Source organism: Saccoglossus kowalevskii, chromosome 3 (genome assembly GCF_978046115.1).
Source record: "Saccoglossus kowalevskii chromosome 3, keSacKowa6.1, whole genome shotgun sequence".
Lineage (NCBI taxonomy): Eukaryota > Metazoa > Hemichordata > Enteropneusta > Harrimaniidae > Saccoglossus > Saccoglossus kowalevskii.
In genome coordinates, this window is record NC_140643.1 from 32,870,711 (window position 1) to 32,892,494 (window position 21,784).

General features: G+C 38.2%; 4 protein-coding genes across 4 annotated transcripts in view; 1 reads left to right on the forward strand and 3 right to left on the reverse strand.

The window, feature by feature from the left end:
- The window catches only part of LOC100371442 (histidine ammonia-lyase), a 39,261-nt gene extending 35,166 nt beyond the window's left edge, over positions 1–4,095 (reverse strand). Inside the window, exon 1 of the mRNA XM_006825925.3 lies at positions 3,720–4,095. Coding sequence (XP_006825988.2) covers positions 3,720–3,960 — 241 coding nt within the window. The 5' untranslated portion in view covers positions 3,961–4,095. The remainder of the gene's footprint in view (positions 1–3,719) is intronic.
- A 1,827-nt stretch (positions 4,096–5,922) lies between these two features.
- Positions 5,923–11,457, reverse strand: LOC146747839 (uncharacterized). Its single transcript, XM_085497458.1, has one exon. The coding sequence runs from the start codon at positions 11,455–11,457 to the stop codon at positions 5,923–5,925; it is 5,535 nt and encodes a 1,844-aa protein (XP_085353584.1).
- A 5,893-nt stretch (positions 11,458–17,350) lies between these two features.
- LOC144344605 (mitochondrial import receptor subunit TOM6 homolog) lies at positions 17,351–18,698 on the forward strand. The gene is made up of 3 exons (XM_078006465.2): positions 17,351–17,498; positions 17,691–17,797; positions 18,509–18,698. Exons 1-2 carry the CDS (start codon positions 17,398–17,400, stop codon positions 17,782–17,784), a joined length of 195 nt encoding a protein of 64 aa, XP_077862591.1. The 5' UTR covers positions 17,351–17,397; the 3' UTR covers positions 17,785–17,797; positions 18,509–18,698.
- Positions 18,628–21,770, reverse strand: LOC100370391 (mediator of RNA polymerase II transcription subunit 20-like). Its single transcript, XM_002742318.3, has 4 exons — positions 21,539–21,770; positions 20,297–20,439; positions 19,627–19,889; positions 18,628–18,918 (listed from the first exon to the last, which is right to left on the reverse strand). Exons 1-4 carry the CDS (start codon positions 21,550–21,552, stop codon positions 18,706–18,708), a joined length of 633 nt encoding a protein of 210 aa, XP_002742364.1. The 5' UTR covers positions 21,553–21,770; the 3' UTR covers positions 18,628–18,705.
- Positions 21,771–21,784: the final 14 nt, after the last annotated feature.

Sequence of the window (21,784 nt, forward strand, 5' to 3'; positions counted from 1 at the left end):
CAAAAATAAAGGTTGACGTCACAATTTCTTACTGGAGCCCGAGTTCTACACGTGATTTTATTGCGTTCAAAACATTTTTAGCAATTTTGAGCAATAGTACTAGAGTGAAATTTAAACATGCTTCTGCATTCTCCATGAATTTCGTAACTTGCTATGATCATGGTAAAGAGAAAACCTGTGCTTATTTTCAACAGTTAGCTGGAGTCTGATCGAAAACGTGTCTCAAAAAATACCTTTACATCATTTTTTCAGCTCGTAACGATAGAATCAGTCAATTTAGAACTAACATGTATGCTATCGGAAAGCATTTTGGCACAATTTCACTGAAAAGACGAGTTTTTCATTGCTAATGAATATTCATTTATGCAAATGAGACAATTATTTCAACCAATCAACTACCAACTCTTCCCCCCCTGTCCACACTGTATTGATGCCAGCAACTCATTTGCATATACCATCAACAGTGACTTTTCATTCAAAGAGCAACGTAAACAAACTTTCAAGACTTTTAATCACACATGTGCCTTCGAGTATCTCCCAACATTGACAAAGTTCCGAAATTTAGCAATCTAGCCAAGACTGTCTGGGTAAGAAAAAGCAAAAACAAAATTCACTCTGAGTAAACCTGCATGTATATCTTAATTAATAAATTGAAATTGATACAACGATTTTAATTCATGGTTACTTTTTTGAAGACAATGTCCAGCATTATAAAACAAACAAACAAGTTATTCACATTAAACCTCTGATCAGTAACCCCCCCCCCCCCCTCCTCCCACACACACAAAATGCTCATCAACTTACTTTCCACCAAAGATCACACAATTTTATACATAAGGGCAAGGTGATATTTTCATGGATCATTAACAGGCGTAAAAGCCACATAAACAGAGCAAAATTTGAAATTCTTTGTCTTTCTGCCTGTCCTTGGGCTAAATATGCTAAATTAAATTCACACAAACATTTAAAATAACGATAGATTATAATAATTAATAGTTTTATTAACACATAGAAGAGATGAAAAAGGTTATCGTTAAACATGCAAAAACATAAAATAGAACTCATTGTGTCACTGGCGAATTCGTGAACTCGAAATCCTGTGAATATGCCCAAAATATCAAAATAAATTAATAGTTAACCAGTAATCAGAATAATACTCAGTTAATCCTTATTAACTGTGAATAATATGAATATTTGTTAATACAGAATATCTGTGAACATATTTCCCCCCCTGCTGTATGTGCACAGAACAGTTTAATTCTGTGTTGGTTGGTTCATGGAGTCTTATTTTAACTCCATGGTTGGTTCAGTAAGTTATTTTTTGGGGGGGGGGGGGCAGCATGGAGCTTCACATGTGTAGCTAGCTGACTTGGCAGTGAATGGCTTGTTTGTTTATGGTATTATGCCAGGCATTGTCTTTAAAAAACTATTACAAATTATTGTATTACTACAACTATATTAATTATAAATCATGAAAACATGTATGAAGTCACTCACATGTAACAGATATAGTGTTTTGGGCTATATCTTTGCTTATGTTTTTTGGTCTCCTGCGAAAATCAAATGTTCTCCCCCCATCCATCCGGCTTTTTGATCCTGCTAAACATTTGTCACGTGGTGACTTCCGGGTGTTTCCATGGGGCATGGGGCATAGGTATGGTAATTAGGTGGTCTAAAACCATCCAAACAAAAAGTCGTGAACTGCTTTTTTCTCTCCCAATCCTCCCCAAGCACCCTCTTTGTCCCGTTTCAGCTGTTATTGCTGCCTTCAGGAATACCCCCTCTCCTCCTGAAGGACCAGCCTTTATACTCCTTCCCTCCCAGCCAGTCTGGCCTATCTTTTGGCTCCATTGGTGCATAATGCTGATCAGTATTCAACCCACAGTTTTCACCGGGGTGGTGCTTCATGGGCGTTGTACTCAGGTATACCCACTGAGTTAACCAAACTCCTAGGGGACAGGCAGAGCGACTCCTTCAGAAAATATCTGCATCCATCCCTTCCTCGGAGGCGCCAAACAATGAACCAATTCATAGCCAGACCACCTTCTACGTAACAACTACTCTCACTACAATGTCTTGGATCTTTGGGGACTTTAGTAAATTAGTTTAGTTTGTAGTTTTTAGATATGTACGTTACAAGTGTTTTCAAAGTCAGCATGTTCACATTTACATAGCATTTGCATAAATTTGCATATTCCTTGTGAAAACACTGGTTTCTTAGTTCATAGTGCTTTAGTAATAAACTACCCCCTATATGGATCCAAGACATCTATGTGTATGTGTGTGTTATTCTCTTTGACCTCCCAAACTGCCTGTCCCTATTGCTGCGATGCAGTGCCCTCACAAGCCGTACCTGGATTTAAGGCAAAGTTAATATGTTAACAAGTTTTAAATACAGGGGAGCTAGTGGGCCCTTTGGGAGGTTAGTGATTTAAAGGTCAAATCTGCATATTTCAATTGTTACCAATCATATGGACTATGCTGCCCTATCAGCATAAATAAATAAACTATCGGTTTGCCAACAATTTTTAATTTAGTACTCAGTTCGCATTGCCAAGCCAGCCACAGACGTCGTGTTTTTCTCTCCCACCCACCCCACCCTCTTTTACATGGGTAGATCATGATATTTAGCATGGGTGTGCGATTCTTTTTTTTTCTAATTCTTGCAATGTCAAAGCCAGTTGGTTGCTTTTTCTTACTTTATGGATCCAAGACATCTATGTGTATGTGTGTGTTATTCTCTTTGACCTCCCAAACTGCCTGTCCCTATTGCTGCGGTACAGTGCCCTCACAAGCCATACCTGGATTTAATGTCATTATTAGTTTTGTTTTGTTTTATTGAAAAACTTGAAATTGCTCAGAACATAGCTCCATGCTCAGAAGGAATTAAAATGGTTGAACTAACTACGAGAACGCATATTTAAAACATTATAATTGTACAAAAATTACCATCTAAAGCACGACATGTTAATTTGCCAGAAGATGTTGCTGTCTAAGGTTTGTGTTATTTTTGATAAATTGAATTATTTTTTTAATATAACTTATTAATTAACAAAACACTTTCCTATATAAAATTGATTATCAGAATATGACATAGTACTGAAAGTATTAATAACCTTGAGTTATAGTTTGTATTCATGAATATATCAATTTCTCACAAAGTCAAATTGACGAATGATCGGACAAATTACATCAGGTGATAACCTCGTAATAGCAGATGATTCTTTATCTTCCCACCCCACCCCACCTCACGATCCAACACCTTATTTTCAAATTGTGGGCCCCTTTAAGTTACAAAAGGGGTGATTTTGGTCGCTATATTTACTATAACTTATCTTGAATGGTGAGTAACATTTAGTTGACTAGAAAAGGTTGGTACACTACTATCAAATTTCAAAAATGTGGGCCACCATAAGGACGAGAAACAACTGCCACTGCCGAATCAGTGTTCACTTCTCGACTTACACTAGCTGTGGAATCATAGCCCCCTGAGGGCCGTTTTTGGTCGTCGGTATCTGGCTGGCCCGCAGTATCTATATTCGACTTACAATACAAAATTTGAAAAGAAGACGTCCAAGTAATAAAGAAAAAGGTAAAACAGTTGTCAGTCGCAAGATAGAGCTACGGATCCGCAGCTAGACTTACACATGCATGATGAACTTGGTGTTGTTTCTCTTTGGCGGGAAACACTATTTATTTTGTATTATTAGAAATCCTACCTGCAGTTACAAATTCGTTGTTTTCTAGTACATCTTGGGCAGTATCATCTGGGTCAAGTAAGCTCCCTGCCTGACTCAACCGAAGTTCAGTAACTTTTGCATTTTCTATTAAACTGGCATTGCATTTTGGTTTGTTTTTTCTATAACGACGCAGTGCCTCTTCGCCGAGAGATTCTACAGTTGTATCGCCTTTGATTGGTACGACGACCCAGTCATCGTACACTCGTACAGATACCTTCATTTCGTTGTGACGGCTTCAATAAAAAAACCGGGATAAGACAATTTGGTAATAGTAGACACAGTCTTATCGAACTACGATAGGTGATGCAGAGCGTTGTTTGCGTATAAATGTGTGTTGTTGTTGATTTGTCAAACTGAGGCTGGGCGTTATAGAGGGCACGGTTCGAAGCGAGTGATTCATTGGACACATCGTGTCACGTGGTCAGGTCCATTGACGTTCCTGCTTATGACGTGTGACATACTGGCTGGAAAACAACTTCTCTCTGTTTTCTGTGTTGATTCTATTTTTCCCAATCTACCGTCTCCCCAGTTTCTCATAGTCAAATTCAGTATCTTACATACATACATTCATTCATTCATTCTACCGATATGGTTTCAATTCAATCTTGGATAGTAAATAACAAATATAATTTTGTGATTTTTTTTAATGAAGTATTTGTCCTACTCCCTGTGTGGAAGGCTTTGTACGCCCTGGCCTAGTATGCAGTGATTATACCATGTGTGCGCAAATCTAACAATGGCTACATATAAATTATAAAGCATTCTCTGATTGGTTATTGTGGGAGTTGAACGAGATCTCCTATCGAGGTTCAATCTGATTAGAATCAGATGAATGTACATGTATAAGCTATTTCTATATTTATGTATTTTTATTGTTATTTCTGATTACATATCGTATCTCGGTCGCACCAAACAACCTCAACAGGGGTTATAACTCCAATGCAATGAGGATAAAGCACATGAATAAAGTAAAAACATTTTACAATACACAAGATTACAGAAAGCAGGATTGAAAGCTGATAAACACAGTAAAGGATAAACCGTCGCAAAAGGTGCAATCGTCACATAGTACATTCTAGAAGTTTCACACATGTGCAATGCGGCATTGAAACTACATGTATTGTAATATACTAGTATAAGAGAGGAAAACGTGTACAAAACCAGCTGCATAGCACCATATAATCGCTTTCTCACGACCACTTCAAAGTGACCATTAAGAAAAAGCATATGAGCAAGAAATTGAATTACCCTTGGTAGCAAATTTTATACTAAAATAATCAATTTGCGACACAAATATAAGTTACAGTAGATTTACATTCTTTGCTCTAGAATTCAAACTGTCAGGGAGGTGCACAGAAAGAACCATTTCTGAACTCCAATTAGTGGTGAAACTTTTAACAATTACCTTTGAAAGGAAATTTACATAACCCCAATGGATCGTTTTTTTGTGAAAGATTAGTATTTTTGTCCAGATTTGTAGGAATCTTAAAAAACGCTTTTCACAACTTGTCTCTTATTTAGTTTTATGCTGCATTCAAGATGGCGGCCCCCATATAGTAAATATCGCATTTATTTTATTATCACGTGTGCGCCAGCTGACTGTGGATTTTGTGGGGTATAATAATACGCTTCAGTTGAACTTGATGGCAGAATAAAACAGTCAATGTGGATGCAAAACACGGTATGGTTTATTGCTGGATAAACTGGCATAGAAACATGTAACACATGAATAAGGAGCCCCGAAACTCCGAAACTAGCCCTTTATATAGGTGCGAATCGAACGTGAGAGAAAACACGTAAGCGGGAAATACAAAATGAAGTACGCGGGAGAAAAAGATACAATACAGAGTAAAATGATTGGCTGAAATTAAATGATTCTAATTGGTCGAGAATTACTCAGAGGAATCCTTCATGCGAAAGGTAAAACGAATTAACTATAGCGAAATGACATGTAATAATAATATTAGCAATATGAAAACGAATACAAATATATATTATGAATCTCCGACATTCTCCCGACTTTGAGAAAAAGTACACATTCGGGAATAATATATATATATGAGAATAAACGAATAACGATTGATAAAAGAGTTCACTAATAACTATTAGTTCATTTTTTCAAGTTCAGGGGAACACAAATTGAACTTGTAAACTTCTGATCTAGTGCGATTTTCACTAAAGTTCAGAATAAATCTTTGAGTCTGACGTTGGCGGCAGCTGCGGCGTCACGATGTGATCTGCGTTGTGGCAATGGTATATCATCTGTACTTCCACTGGTAGGGATGTTGATTTCATCATGCATGTTAGTGATACCATCTGTGGCAGTGGGTTGCGTTGTGTCATCGCTGGATGATGTCAATTCCTTCGATACAATTTCCAGCGGGAACAATTTATGAATAGGGCGGGACATATGACCATTGGAAGTTTTCACCTCAGCTGACCGGACAAGTCCATCTTTGCCGTAAACTAGACTGTTTACTATAGCAAGTTGCCACTTTACTCGGCGATTAATGTCGTCGTGTACTATGACAACATCACCTACTTTAATAGTATTGTTCTTTGTACCGGTAGTAGGGTGACGTTCGCGTAGTGCGGTGAGATATTCTGTCTGCCATCGACGCCAGAATTGTATGTGTAGACGAACTAAATGTTCATATCGTTTGTTGACTTTCGTATGACTGTCATAATCGGGGTCATAAAGTTCATCGTCGGTAATGTTTATGTATGGTAACTGTGTCAATGACCGGCCGTTGAGCAGATGAGACGGTGTCAAACTGACGTTGTCTTCGATGCTGGAAGACACGTATGTTAATGGACGATCATTAACAGTAGCTTCGATTTCGGTAACTATGGTAGAAAGTTCATCAAAGGTGATTAGCGCACGGCCCAAAACCTTTTTGATGGCGTTCTTGGTTATGCCGATTAACCTTTCCCAGAATCCTCCGAACCATGGAGCTCGTTTCGGGATGAACGTCCACTCGACGCGATGCGAAGCGAGATATTCGCGAACTTCTGAAGTATCGAGTAGATTGCGTATTTCTTCCGCGGCGGATATATAAGTGGACGCGTTGTCGGACAACATACGACTGGGTAGTGAACGTCTTGCAGCGAAGCGACGGAAAGCGTGTAGAAATGTCTTTGTTGACAGGTCGGGTATAACTTCCAAATGGACGGCGCGTGTCACTGCACAAGTGAATAAGCAAACGTAGGCTTTATTTCTTTTTCCATCAGGTGTTTTGGTTATGAGACTTCCAGTGAAGTCAACTCCACACACGGCGAATGGGGGCATCATATTTACGCGATATGATGGTAGCGGTGCTTGAACGGGGTTGGAAAACGGTTTTCCATCGACCTTGCGACACGTCACACAACTTCTCAGTATACTCTGTACAACCTGGCGTATTTTGGGTATCCAGTGTTGTTGCCGAATCTGGGTCACTGTAGACTGGACACCAGAATGTTTATTTAGTTCGTGTGCTTTCATCACAATTAGTCGTGTATATGCATGGTATGACGGTAACAGTATCGGGTATTTCGTCACATAGTCGAGCGGTGCGTTGTGGATACGACTTCCACAGTGAAGTATTTCCTTCTCGTCTAGAAATAAGTTCAATTGACGAATGAGCGGTCCGAACTTGCGTCGTTGTTCGCGTAACGCATGGATAGTATCCCCGTAATGTTCAGATTGGACATTTCTTGTCCACAGAAGTTCAGCGTTCTTAAGTTCTGTTGATGTGATTATATCATTGTTATTGTCCGAGTTTGGCTGGCGAGTGATTTGTTTTATACGGTTAACAAATCGCAGTACGTAGACGGTCACACGCAACAGTTTATCGAGTGAATTGTACCTGGAAATGTCAATAATACGTTGAACACCGGAGTTGTCACTTTCATCAGTCTCTTGACGAGCGGTTTGTGCGTTGATGACTGGCGAAGTAGTATCCGGGTTGACGAGGTCGTCATCTTCCTTCGTGATGTTGACATGTAGTTGAGTAGCATTGTTCACATCCCATGTTGGCCACAATTGTTGATCTGGTAACCATGACGGCCCATAATTCCATTTGGGGTTTGAACGGAGGTCATTAGCTGATATACCTCTCGTTAGTAAGTCCGCGGGATTGTCCACGGTTGGACAGTATTTATATTCTTGTGTGAAGTCGCGTATTTCTTGCACTCTATTTTGAACAAATACTGGCAACTTCTTACTGCTATTAATCCAATGCAAGGTCGCTTGACTGTCGGACCACAGGAAATGTTCAGTTATATTGAATTTGTCCGATAAAGCATTCAGTACGAGTTTACCGAGTCTCGTAGCGATCAGTGCAGCCATTAATTCCAATTTCGGCAGAGATAATTCCGATTTAGGGGCGACTCGTGTCTTTGACATGACAAGAGCCGTTTCGTGCTGGCGACGAAGAAACACAACAGCACCATACGCGGAAGTGCTCGCGTCTGCGAAAGTGTGCATTTGATAGGTATCACCTGGAGAAGTCTTGTCAAAATATTTCCGGTTGATTTGATTATCACGAGCAGCGGTTAAATCCTCAGCAATTAAGATCCATTGTTCGTAAAGTTCAGGACTTAGTGGTTCATCCCACTCCAATTTCAACTTCCACAAAAGTTGAATAAATAGTTTGGCGCGTACCAATACCGGTGAAATTAATCCAAGCGGGTCGTATACACTCGCTGTGAAACTTACAATGTCACGTTTTGTAATAAACGACGCGACTTGAGGTTGACTGTTAACACGAGAATGTGTCAACACGTCGGATGTAATTTTCCAACGCATACCAAGCACAGAAACTTCGTCGGCGGGCTCATATTTGTTATCTCGAGTAGCAAGTTCACACAAATCATGAGAATTCGATGACCAAGCACGTAAATTAAATCCACAAGAATTCATGAGGCTCGTAGATTCACTGTAGTATTTAACAGCATCTGCTTCCGAATAGACTCCATCAATGACATTATCGACATAGATGTTGTCTTTCATTTGATTGGCAGTATTAATATCACAGTTATTATCCAAATGAGTTTTGATCACAGCATTCAGGATAAAAGGTGAGCACACAGCACCAAACAGCACAGATTTAAATTGATACACTTTGAGTGGACTGTCGATATTGTTCACGTCTGTCAGCCACAGAAATTTGGTAAATTGCCGTTCATCGGGATGCAGTCTCACGTTAAGGAATGCTTTCTCAATATCACTACAGACCGCAATATTGTTAGCACGGAACCTCATTAAGATGGCTGGCAAATCATTAATCATAGAAGGCCCGGTTTGGAGACAATCGTTCAAACTCGGGGAATTGGCGTTTCGGCGGCAAGAGCAATCGTACACAATACGAATCGGGGTTGTAGTAGAGTCCTTTGCTACCGAGCGATGGGGTAGATAATGTCCGACAGTATTATCATCATTGTAGACTTCTTCGATGAAGTCGCGGTTGAGTTGATGTTCGATGATAGAGTTGTATGCGTCGAGTAACTCAGGAGACAAACGTCTGAGCATGGCGCGCGTTCGACTAACTGTGACGTCGTAATTAGTAGGCAACGGTGGGTGGTTATCACACCATGGTAATCTCGCAATGTATTTTTTGTTTTCAATTTGCAAATGAGTGTCACGATAAGTTTCAAAATCCATACGTACTTCTGCGGAGGGGTCGTCGGTCACACCGATACTTTCTAAATCCCAGAGACGCTGGAGTTTGCTGTCGAGTTGTTGCGATTCGGTAGAGACGTGTAGTATGTTTACATCTGCGTTCGTTGACCTTTGACCCTTGTCAACTGGCCCTGATAATAAATATCCGAATTTGGACGAAACCGCTGTAGGACCATTGCCGCGGATAACGTTATCCCCGACGTAATTCCAATACTGGTCAGCGCCGATAAGTAAATCAATAGAGAATGATTTATCTTCTGTGACTGGATGCGCAAATGTTAGTCCCCGCAAATAATCAACGTGGTGAATAGATTCAGTGATGTGGTTTGTCAGTTTAGTCGATATTTCAGAGATGAACAGTACGTCAATATTCGAAGTATGTCCCGACAAATCGTGTGCTGTGACACTAGCAAAGTCTAACGCTCGTGAGTGATCAGTATTGTCGCCAAATGTAGAAAGAAATACTTGTTCAGTGCGTGTAGGAGATAAGTTTAAATCGTTAGCAAACTTACGAGAGATGAATGAACGGCTTGCCCCTTCGTCGAAAAGTACGTTAGCTTGCAGTGGCTGGCTATTACCTACAGATATCGGAATAATAGCAGTCTTGAGAAGTACGGGACGCAGACATGTATTATTTGGCGAGTTCCTGTGGGTGTCGTTGAGTTTTGTCAATGTCACATGAACCGGTGAATTTGGATTCGTATCAGATGTTGCAACGTCCGTCACGGGTTGGCTTTCTTGGTGTAGTGTTGAGTGGTGTCTTCGTTTACATGTACGACAGTTGAACTTAGATTTACATTCCGATGCTCGATGTCTTCCCAAACAATTGTAACAAAGTTTGTCACGTTTGACTATTTCCCAACGTTTGTTTATGTCCGTTACTACGCGACATGCAGAAGTGAAGTGTGTTCCTTTACAGTAGGTGCATTTGGCGCTGGTGTTACGCAATTTCGGATCGCGTTTCGGAGATCGCACATTTGTATGAAATGTAGCAGTAATGTCCGGTTGATACCGTGAATTGTTGATTGACGATTCGTCGAGCGGGTTCCCGGATTGGATCGCGGTTATTTCGCGTAGCAGTGCTTTACGTAGATTAGGTAAACTCCAAGCTTCTCCCCCGATTTCGCGAGCGATTTGCTTTCGAATGGTTGCCGGTAGTTTGTCGCGGATGATCGGAACGAGGAGGTCACCGTAAGAACTTTCCGGTTTTCCGAGTGTTTGTAGACCACGGATATGTCCTTCCAGCGCGTCATAAAATCTACGCAGACTTTCTATGTCGCTGGTGGGTTGTTGCAATTGCCAGAGCGAAGTCATATGTGCCTCGGTAACTAGGTGATCACGTCCGTATCGTTCCAAGAGCAGTTCAATAGCGTGGTGGTAGTTACCATCAGTGAGAGATAGTCCAGCAATAGTTCGCGCTGCCTCGCCCTTTAGCATGGTGCGTAGGTAGGTGAACTTTTGTACGTTGCTGAGAGTGTCATCATAATGAATCGAAGATCTGAAAATGTCATAAAAGCTAGCCCATTCCAGTACGTCACCTTCAAACTGTGGTAGGACGATCTTGGGTAGCGAGACGGTCTTTGTTGAGGAGGTAGACGATGTACCTGTCGATGAGGTGCCTCTAGATGAGTTGGCGGACGCGATGCTTGCGGTGTCAAGTAGCGGTTCGTTTTCTGTCTTCATCTTGTTAATGAAAACGTTCAGAGCGTGATTCTTGCAGAATACGTCGTCAGTATATTCGGAGCTCTCTTCGCTGACTGAATCAAAGAGTGCTTCTTCAGTGAGTTCGAGAATTTGTTCTTCGAGCATGATGAGCGTTGCGTAGCGGTCGGTCAGGAGAGAGTGGAGCGCGACGAGTTGTTCAATCTCTGTAAGCTTATTTTCCCGGCCTTCCGCGTCGGCGATTTGCTTCTTCTGGGTTTCGGCTTTGTTGAAAAGTCGTGTGAGCTGCCCTCGTTGACTCCTTCGCTTCAATTTCAGTTTTGCCAATGCGTTTGTCGTCTCCACTGCTTGGGCATCAGCAGCGGCGTTCTGTGGTGGCTGTTCTTCTGACATCGTGTTGAGCTGAGATATCCTGGTCTAGGTCACCAAATTATGTGGGGTATAATAATACGCTTCAGTTGAACTTGATGGCAGAATAAAACAGTCAATGTGGATGCAAAACACGGTATGGTTTATTGCTGGATAAACTGGCATAGAAACATGTAACACATGAATAAGGAGCCCCGAAACTCCGAAACTAGCCCTTTATATAGGTGCGAATCGAACGTGAGAGAAAACACGTAAGCGGGAAATACAAAATGAAGTACGCGGGAGAAAAAGATACAATACAGAGTAAAATGATTGGCTGAAATTAAATGATTCTAATTGGTCGAGAATTACTCAGAGGAATCCTTCATGCGAAAGGTAAAACGAATTAACTATAGCGAAATGACATGTAATAATAATATTAGCAATATGAAAACGAATACAAATATATATTATGAATCTCCGACAGATTTACACTACACCAATTTGTACCACCTGGGTGCCACATGAACGTGGGTGGAAAGGGTCTAGGGCTGCCAACAGTTGCACTCATGTCATGTGCTGTATATTGTAAGCCATATCATCAGTTTCTTTCGTAAAAGCCACTGACTTCATGTCCTGGTGACAGTGAAATGTTCATCACTACAAAATTACCCAATCTATGAATGTTTCATAAAATTAAAACAGTGGTGAAGTATTTATTAACTCATAATAACCTACTGGAGAAGGTTAAAGATTACCAAAGAAAATTACAAATAAAAAATAACCAAATTACAATGGCTAATAGTTTAAACGAAAACTAAAAAAGGTCTAAATTGAAGTTAGTAACGGAAATATATAATAAGATAAAATGAAAGTGTGTAGTAATATGCACCCATATAGAATGTGACAGTGGAGTGTGACGTCTGTTGATATTTAAAGCGCGGTGGTCGTCGCGCAGCGCGTGTTCGAATTTCATGTAAATAAACAATGTATTTTACACGCGTTGTATACGTCGCTATGAGCCCCATATCGAACAGGACGCGGCACGACGACTGCCGCCCTTTAACGAGTAAATGGATGAATACATTATGTAGCAGTTAATAAAATATTAAATTCTGTAATCAAATATAACCATTCTCTAACTGAATTCTAAAACTGCCAGATATACAATTCCTCAATCCCAAAATAGTTTGCAATAATCTCTTCACAAAATGAGCATATAATGGAGACTCCATGCAAACAGAAGTTGATTAGATAGAAAACATTTCAAAACATGTTTGTACAGGCAGGAAGGAAAGAAACATGAAAAGATTTACAAACTGAGAAATAACTAATGATTTGACTATAACAATCTTACCATTTAACGTTATAACCCTCCCACAGTCCCTCTATCATAGAGGGATTGTGCCCCTCCCCTCCATGGCTGCAGTATTTCGATCGCCTTCGTGAAGTCTGTGTATGGAAATTCGTATGTTTTAGTGATTTTACACTTATCATAATTTGCATTCAGACCGGAAATACTAGGAATGTTGCCCACGATTACTAACATCTTACAACATAATTGTTTAGTAGGCTACATCCAGTGCTTATTCAAAGTCGTCTTGACTATTTCTTAGTAAGCAACTCCCTCCAGATATCAGTGGATACTTCTGATATAATTCCAAATATTTTATCTGACCATTTATCTATTACCATCACTCTTGGGGATAAAAAGGGCAAATTAGGTAATTCATACCGGAAATTCAACAATAGTCTTCTCCTGATTATGCAGCTTATCAAGGACAATTTGGGAATCAGAATATAATCCACAGGGAACGGGAACGACACCAGCAAATTACCTCACTAGTGCTTGTGAGTCTGATGAACTAAAAACATGGAAAATACCCGACGGGAACTAAAGGTGCAAAATGACCATCTATTTGATGATGCAGCCGTTCGTGCTCGGGCTGATTGGTATGAAATGAGAGAAAAAACTCAAAATATTTTTTACGTCTTGAAAAACAAAATGCCAAAAAATCTCAAATCACTCAGCTATTTCATTCATCTGGAGAAATTATGGCTGATGTAAATGCAATTCAATTTGAAATATTTTACCTTTTTCTGGTCTTTTCTGGAGAAATTATGACTGATGTAAATGCAATTCAATTTGAAATATTTTACCTTTTTCTGGTCTTTTCTGGAGAAATTATGACTGATGTAAAAGCAGTTCAATTTGAAATATTTTACCTTTTTCTGGTCTTTTCTGGAGAAATTATGACTGATGTAAATGCAATTCAATTTGAAATATTTTACCTTTTTCTGGTCTTTTCTGGAGAAATTATGACTGATGTAAATGCAGTTCAATTTGAGTTTTTTTACCTTTTTCTGGTCTTTATAACTCAGGGACTGTAACGATTCAAGTATTGCTGAAAGCTTTTTGAACAATAATGATATTCCAATGCCCAATCAGAAAACTAAAAAGATTTGTGAGGGGGAAATTACGGTTCAGGGGGGGGGCTTAATGCACTAAATAGCATGAACAAAAATAAAACTCCAGGTCTGACCATAGAATTTTATCTAGCGTTTTGGCCCTTATTAGGACCCCATGTAGTTAAATCACTAAATTTTGCAACAACTATAGGGCATATGTCACAGGTCAGTCAGTCACAGGTGGTAATTACACTTATAGAAAAGGCAGGCAAAGATAAAAAGTATATATGTATTTGGAGGCCAGTAGCATTACTTAATGTTGATTATATGATTGCTGCTAGGTGGATAAATTAATATATTCAGAATAGGTCAATTGGTGAATGAGGGAATTATAGAATATAGAAACGATTATGATAAAAATGGGGTGCTGTTAGCTATTGATTTCTAAAAAGCTTTTGATAGCCTTGAATGGGATTTTATGTTCAGTTGTCTACGTAAATGCAACTTTGGCTCCTCTTTGTTAAGTTGGGTACCGGCCTTTTATTCAGATCCATCTAGTTGTATTATGAATAGAGGGCTGTCAACAGGTTATTTTTCCCTTTCTAGGGTCAGACAGAAGGATCCCCTATCACCTATATTGTTCATTCTGTCTTTGGAAACAATATGACAATGAATTGAGGGGGGATTAATATTGGTGGTTTTGAAATAAAACATTCTGCGTATGTTGATGACCTCACCTGCTTTATATCATACATTTATGCTGCTGGGAACCTCTTAACTTAACTCTTCTTCACCAATTCCCACTTTTGTCAGGTTTAAAAATTAATTTTAATAAGATTGAAGCAATGTGGCTAGGAAATTGGAGGCAACGGAAAGATACCCCGCTTGGGTCAAGATTGTGGGTGTTTTCTTTTCTTACAACTTTACATCTGCATATCAGAAAAAACTTAATTGTTCCAACTAAAAGTCTTGAAAAAGTTTTAAACTTATGGAATATGCGAAACCTCACACACTAATTGGTAGTAAAATACAAATCATAAATCTGTTGTTATGCCCAAATTCCTTTATATTCTAAATGTGATTAATATTAATCAATCTGATGTCAAAAAGATTAACTCAAAAATATTCTCCTTTATTTGCGGGGGGTCGAGATAGAGTTTCTCGTAATACTATGACAGGTGACATAGGCCATGGTGGGTTAGGGATGTTGGATATTTGTGCTATGCAGAAAGCTTTTAAAATTAACTAGGTTAAAAGGTATTTGTCATCATTTTTTCATCCATTGAAACAGTTCCTAGATCTTCTCAATAAATGCACTACATATTACATTACCACCGTTTTATTGGGAACTGCTAAATGTATGGATTAATGTTATACAGAACGAGTTTATTTTCCCTGCATATGAGATTATATGGAATAATACAAACATTCTTATTCAAAATAAAATTATATTTTATTCAGATTTAAAAGGATCTGGGAATTGTTCATATAGCTGACATCTTTAATGAGGAGGGTACGGTTACAAATTGGAATGACTTAAATACATTAAGTTTAAACCGCATTCAGTTTCTACGATGACAGTGTCTCATTGCGGCTATCCCTAAAGACTGGAAAATGAGTAGACCAGATTATGTGCGGCCAGATCCTCCAATCAGTGCATATGGTCGACACATCTCCACTGAATTTTTTATTACTCCATCTAGTCAGTCCTTCTTTAGAGACCTGTTGGTGGTGGAACCTGGATGGGATTTTTTTCTATTCAATGCCCTTTCTCGTTACAATTTGCAGCACTCTTCGTGAACTTCAATGGAAATTAAACCATAACATCCTGTACACAAATACTATGCTATACCACTTTCAACCACCTTTAGTTATTTTTGACATGTGTACATTTTGCCATAGCTTTAGTGAAACATCTTTTTTGTGACAGTCAAGTGGTGCAAGATATTTGGACAAGGTTTTATGTGCCCCCAGCCACTTTTCAGCAAAACAGATTCTCCTAGGTGATGAAAGTTTCTTGGACCTTTTGAACCATTTAATTATAATTTGTAAAAAGTGTATCTATACAAGCAAAATTAAAAGAAAGAGTTACCATCCTTTGTTGCCATTAAAGCTGAAATTAGCTATAATATAAGAAAGATAGAAAATATTATTTATATAAGAAAAAATACTGTTTCTAGAAAAAAATGGACCAATTTTGCACCATAAGACATGCTTCCAACGTTATTTCTATGTTTTGGAAGTGAAGTGAGTATGTTAGTATGTTTTTTGTTGTTGTTTTTTCTTTTCAAGCCTTTGAGGGATTAATGTACAGGGAGTGTTTTCTATTATGTCAATTGTTTAATGCAAATTTTATGATGAAAAAAAATATCAAATTTCTTTTTCGTTTGTACAGCGAAAGCTAACAATGAATACATTTATGCTGCTGGGAACCTCTTAACTTAACTCTTCTTCACCAATTCCCACTTTTGTCAGGTTTAAAAATTAATTTTAATAAGATTGAAGCAATGTGGCTAGGAAATTGGAGGCAACGGAAAGATACCCCGCTTGGGTCAAGATTGTGGGTGTTTTCTTTTCTTACAACTTACTTTTGTATATATATATGAATACAAACAGGGCAGTTTATTTGTTTACTACACACTTATTGTTTTTTTTTCTAGTTGTTTTCCTTTTCCTTCTTTTCTTGTCTGTGTATTTGTAATTTTGAAATGAAATAACTTAATTACTTTAACTATCAAAAAGCGTATGTATTAGTTAGTTGCAACATTATGCGAAAACTATGGGTCAATTGAGAAATGTTTTGTCATTTGCGGAGGTACGTCAGCACTCCTTTTACAAGCCCTCATAGTCACCAAAACTAATATTTATTGAACGGATATTCTCATTGGGATTTTGTTACAGAAGGTGAATGGGGCATGTACTCATTGGGCTCTCTGTACAGTAACAGTCAACCGGTAGGTTGTGCTTGGCTTCAACATGTACCTAGTCTTGCAGCTTGTACCAATAAAATCATATAATAAATCAACAAATTGGGTTACTCAAAAAAAATGAGTAAAAGATTTATCTATGTATGTAGTTGTCAACAAAAACACCAGAATTTGTAAATGTTAAGATTTTTGTTAAAGGGATTGAAGAAATAGAACGTTACACCACAAGAAGGAAGGAGAAAGTTGGCAAACAAAATAAAAAGTGGTGGAAGCTACGATACATAGACACCAACCAAACCATTGAAGACTGAATTCCTATTTCTATTGAAACCATTGTTTTATACGTTGCCCACTATTTTCACGTATCTGCTCTTGAAATACCAATTAAAGTAAATGTAAATTCAGTGGTACACCGTGACCACGTAACTTTTATTTTTTTAATTACTGTTAACCTTACCACATCCACAATATTTCAAGGTTTGATTCACGCAACTTTGTTTGTCAAATATTGACACATTAAATGTTATTTTCATATTATTTCTGATTGATTGCTATGTTTATTTTACACAGCAATATTTCACCTATAGAGGGCGACACACATCAAATTTATAACCCAATATTATTACCACGTAGTTAGGGGGTACGTGGTATGAAAATGGCACCCGAGAAGAAAGCATTGCCCAGCACTGGACCACAGAAACCAAGCATGACTGCCGCTATTGCAGATTTATATAAGAACCCAACAAAAAGGTACTATAAAACGCTAAACAGATTCATGATCTGTATCAAATCGTTGAAAACTACACTGTCATTGTTTTGATTATCACGGGTCAGACTCTGGGATCCTAACCCTAAACCTGTGCCCTAAACAGGACTGACCTCGTTCGTTCACAGACTCGTATTTGGAATTTCTTTTCATTAACATTTTGTTTTCACTCACAGGGCATTTATAAGAAACCTTTTATTATTCGGATGTGGTATATGGTTGGCAAGAGAGTTTGCAGATATTGACGTCATGGCACCAGCACAGCCATAACTGAATAACAAAGGTACACACATTGTTACTTTGCTCTTTTAAAATCATCTTTGTCCTAGCGGAGAGGATTTTGCAACATACTCGTATTGTAGAAATATTAATGACATGTGCTTTTGTACATTGTTGACCTCGAACTATTAATTACAAAACTGGTACACTTCATTAGTGGAGGATAAAAGCCAGAGTACAGAGACACTATGAATATGAAGTTCGACCAAAGATAAAATGTTGAGCCTGGAGATCTCCAGAAGGGTCAGAGGGCAAGTGCTTTACCTGACTTAAAACTCACTGCCCAAACCATCTATAGTTAAATTATACGTTTGAAGGTATTCCTTTCAACAATTATGCATGAAATATGTAATGGTAAAGAGGACCATGCCAAGCAATCAAATATGCTATAAAGTTCTTGAGATCATTTATGTGCAGTGCGTGAATGCATTACAGGTTCGCTTTCACTTTTAAAATTCAAGTTCAAATCCACGACCTTTGGTTTCTTAGCACAGTAAAACTGTAGACAGTGCATATCAAGTCCTACAATGGAGCATTCTGATTGGCCGAAAATTACTAGTATGGGTTTTAATAATAATTAGGAATCTGTACTATTGTCTGGGCACTTTTAATTTGGTACTCTTCATTGGAATAAGGAGCATATAATTGTAAGAACTGAGCAACAGAAGCTCTTCACATATTTGTCTTGTGAAATTAAAATTTGTTTTTTTTCCAGGAACCAACAAATGGTGAAACTTGGGGTAACTACACTGCAGTCTTATGTATTGGTTATTTTAATGGTACCTTCATCCATCACCTGCTCAATGAATGATTATAGTATCTGATCCAGCAAGCTTATTTGTATTTTATTAAAAAACAATGTTTTTTTATTGTAATAAATAACGAAAAATACAAATCCAGTAAAATGTGTGACTATCTTGCTGGCTGCTGTACAACTTTTCTGCCTGTGAATGTATTGAAATGGTCTAAATATTGCATAATTGTATCCATGGGTGTGTAGTTTGCATCTTGTCTGTTGGCAAGGTAACTGGGTAAAGACGGTGTATGAGATGCCATGAATCCTTGCATGAATTCTGTCAGAAGATTCCAGCAATCTAAGACAACAACACAGGGTGTGTACTCAATCTGTGGAAGAAACAAAACAAAATCGGTCAATGCATCCCTTTATTATTCACCATCTTCAAAACAAATAAACAAGAATTATGGTGTGTAGGTATGTAAAAAATATGAAAATGGTGGCTCATTATTTGTTTGCAGGCTGTAACTACGACAGTTGTATTCATATACAGTTTGTAAACCAGCTTTAGACTTGTAACAGTTCACAAGATTCCACCATGACAGTGTAATGTTATTTTGGCTTGTCTCTTTTGTTTCAACAGTTCTCTAAGGGGTCGACCATTTGAAATCATGGGGGGGTGGGGGGTGTGGTGGCTTTGTTTATCACAAGAAATTACAAGCTAGACAGAGAAAAACTGCAGGGAAACAAGTACTAGTTTACTAGCTGAAAAACATACAAATCAGCCTTTTGACACAAAAATGGTCTATAATTGTAAACCCACTCCAAATTGTATTCTACCACAAAAATAGTTTCAGGGGTTACGTTAAGAGCCAGCTGTCAGCCACATGGCCTGCTATAAGCCCAAATTGGCCGTCTACTTTCTTGTCTCCTCCCTGACCACCTACGCCGATCACACTGCTGTAAGTCTTTTTTATTTTTCTTTGGCCTGTTGTTACAGGATGATGACCTATTAAATGCATTTGTGAAACCGCTGAGTTTATCATTGTAAATCCACTTCAAAGTGTACAGTACTTATGCCAGTGTATGATCCTTACCTCCAGTAGAATACCTTTGGCATGTCCACCTAATGTCACTGTTCCAATTTTCACGTTAAAATCACCAAGCTCATAATGCTGTCCTTTAGATTCCACTTTGGGTGTTTTTTTTGGCATGTAAAACCCCTTAAGTCTTTGCATTATTTGATCAAACATAGTATCAGCTACCAAACAGTTGGCTGCACTTCCTGGACCTTCCATGACTGCATATGATGTCATCGGTTGTTCTGAATTGTGAATTATATGTACTGTTTTCTGTAGCACTAAAAGAAAATGGTAGACTAACTGAATGTTGACAGTCAACGACACAATTCTGTTCATGCTGCACCATATGTTACAGGTATACAAAACTGAAGTAGTAAGTGGTAACTTATTGTAGGTCCTCTTTTAAGCTAACGAGAAAGGCATTCTAAATTGAAGTGTAACCAATGTCTGTCATTGTTATCACCTTTGATATTGCCTCTTTAGAACCATGAATCTGATGTTATATGTCTTGGATGCACGTAGATTATTCACAACAATATCCCTGGTTTTCTAGTTTTAGTAAATATTTTTGATCACTTTGGTTCAAAAATTCTATTTTTATAAATAGATAAAAATTGAACTAGGTAACTAGTTTTACATCATTACCGCCCAGTAGCTCATATCAAATTAACAGAAATTATCTTACTCATCATAGGGGATGATTGGTAAGTCTCACAGTCCACACAGAATGTTCCACTTTTATTACTGCCCAGAAGTTCCACTCTTTTGGCAATCATATCAACAACTTGCTGTACGCTTTTATTATCTGGTACTGGCCACTGACATACACTGTAGTAAACATAAGACAAATACAAATTGAAATAAGATCACTTAGGCAATAATTCATTGTACAACATGGTGTACCAAAAGATTTTGTACAGAAGTATATGTATTGGTAAATGATCATTATTATTAATATAATTTTTAGATATATTTTCATAATAAAAACAAGTCATTGTCAATTACTATTTTTTACGGGGGGGGGGGGGGGGGGGGGGGGGGGGTTTGGCTGAATTGATATTTTAATCTGCCTCCACAAAAATTATATGCATCATCTTAATGTTTTTGGTGATTTGGGAGACAAAAATGACAACCGGTCGGTTAAAATCCAACACAACAATAAACAATTCAAAGTGCATGTGTATACCTTTATGCTATACTTTTGTACCAACTTTTAACAAAATCAGTCTATGCATAACTGATAAACACAGAGTGATGGAACCCAAAACATGAGTCCCTGTTTTAGAATACATCTGACGTTTCAGTTTCAGATATTTTTGTAATGGTTGTTACGGATAACTATCGTCATTTCATCCGATTTCGGCTTGGAAACTACTTATTTTTAACTTGCACAACAACTCTGGTGCGCTCCAGGACTTTGTCTAGGGAGGTACGCAGAGCTGTAGTGGGGTACATCTATCAACCGAACGTCCCCGTACACACAGCAGTATACGCAGGGCTACATAAATTCCATCATGGCGTAGTCATGTTTTTTCTTGTGTGTGCTGAATTTAACATACTTTATAATGCATTATATTATATCATTTTAAAACTTGTTGCCAACTACTGCATGTATGACAAATGTATTGTTGACATGATGAATCAAACTACATTACTGATTACAGCAGTTATTTTCCATTTTTACACAGTACTGTCTAAACACCATAATGTTCCCATTTTACTTATTTGATTGCTCTACATTGGATCCTAAAGGTCTATGTATGGCTTTGCAGAGGTAGTTCCACGATCGTGACACGCTATTTGAATGCGCATCGACCAATGCCCTCATCAAAGATGGTAAATAATTATTAATTATATTGCTCAATTTTATTAATTGCACATAAAACGCTGAATATAAAAGTTAAAGATATCCACAGTGCGTACTTACCACGTAACACCCATACTTCTAACACCTTTCTTAGTGCAATGTATTTGAACACAACAAAATTTGAAATACCGGAAGCGTACCTCGAGTTATTGATTCTGTACTTCTCTCCTCCAATTATGAAAACGCGCTTTCATGATTTTTAAAACAAAAAAACAAACAAAGACTATTTTTTCAGGTGTTCATAACTTCTCCGTACTTGTTGTAGGTAGATAGCTTTACAATTCGCTCCAAATAAAGACGAAACGT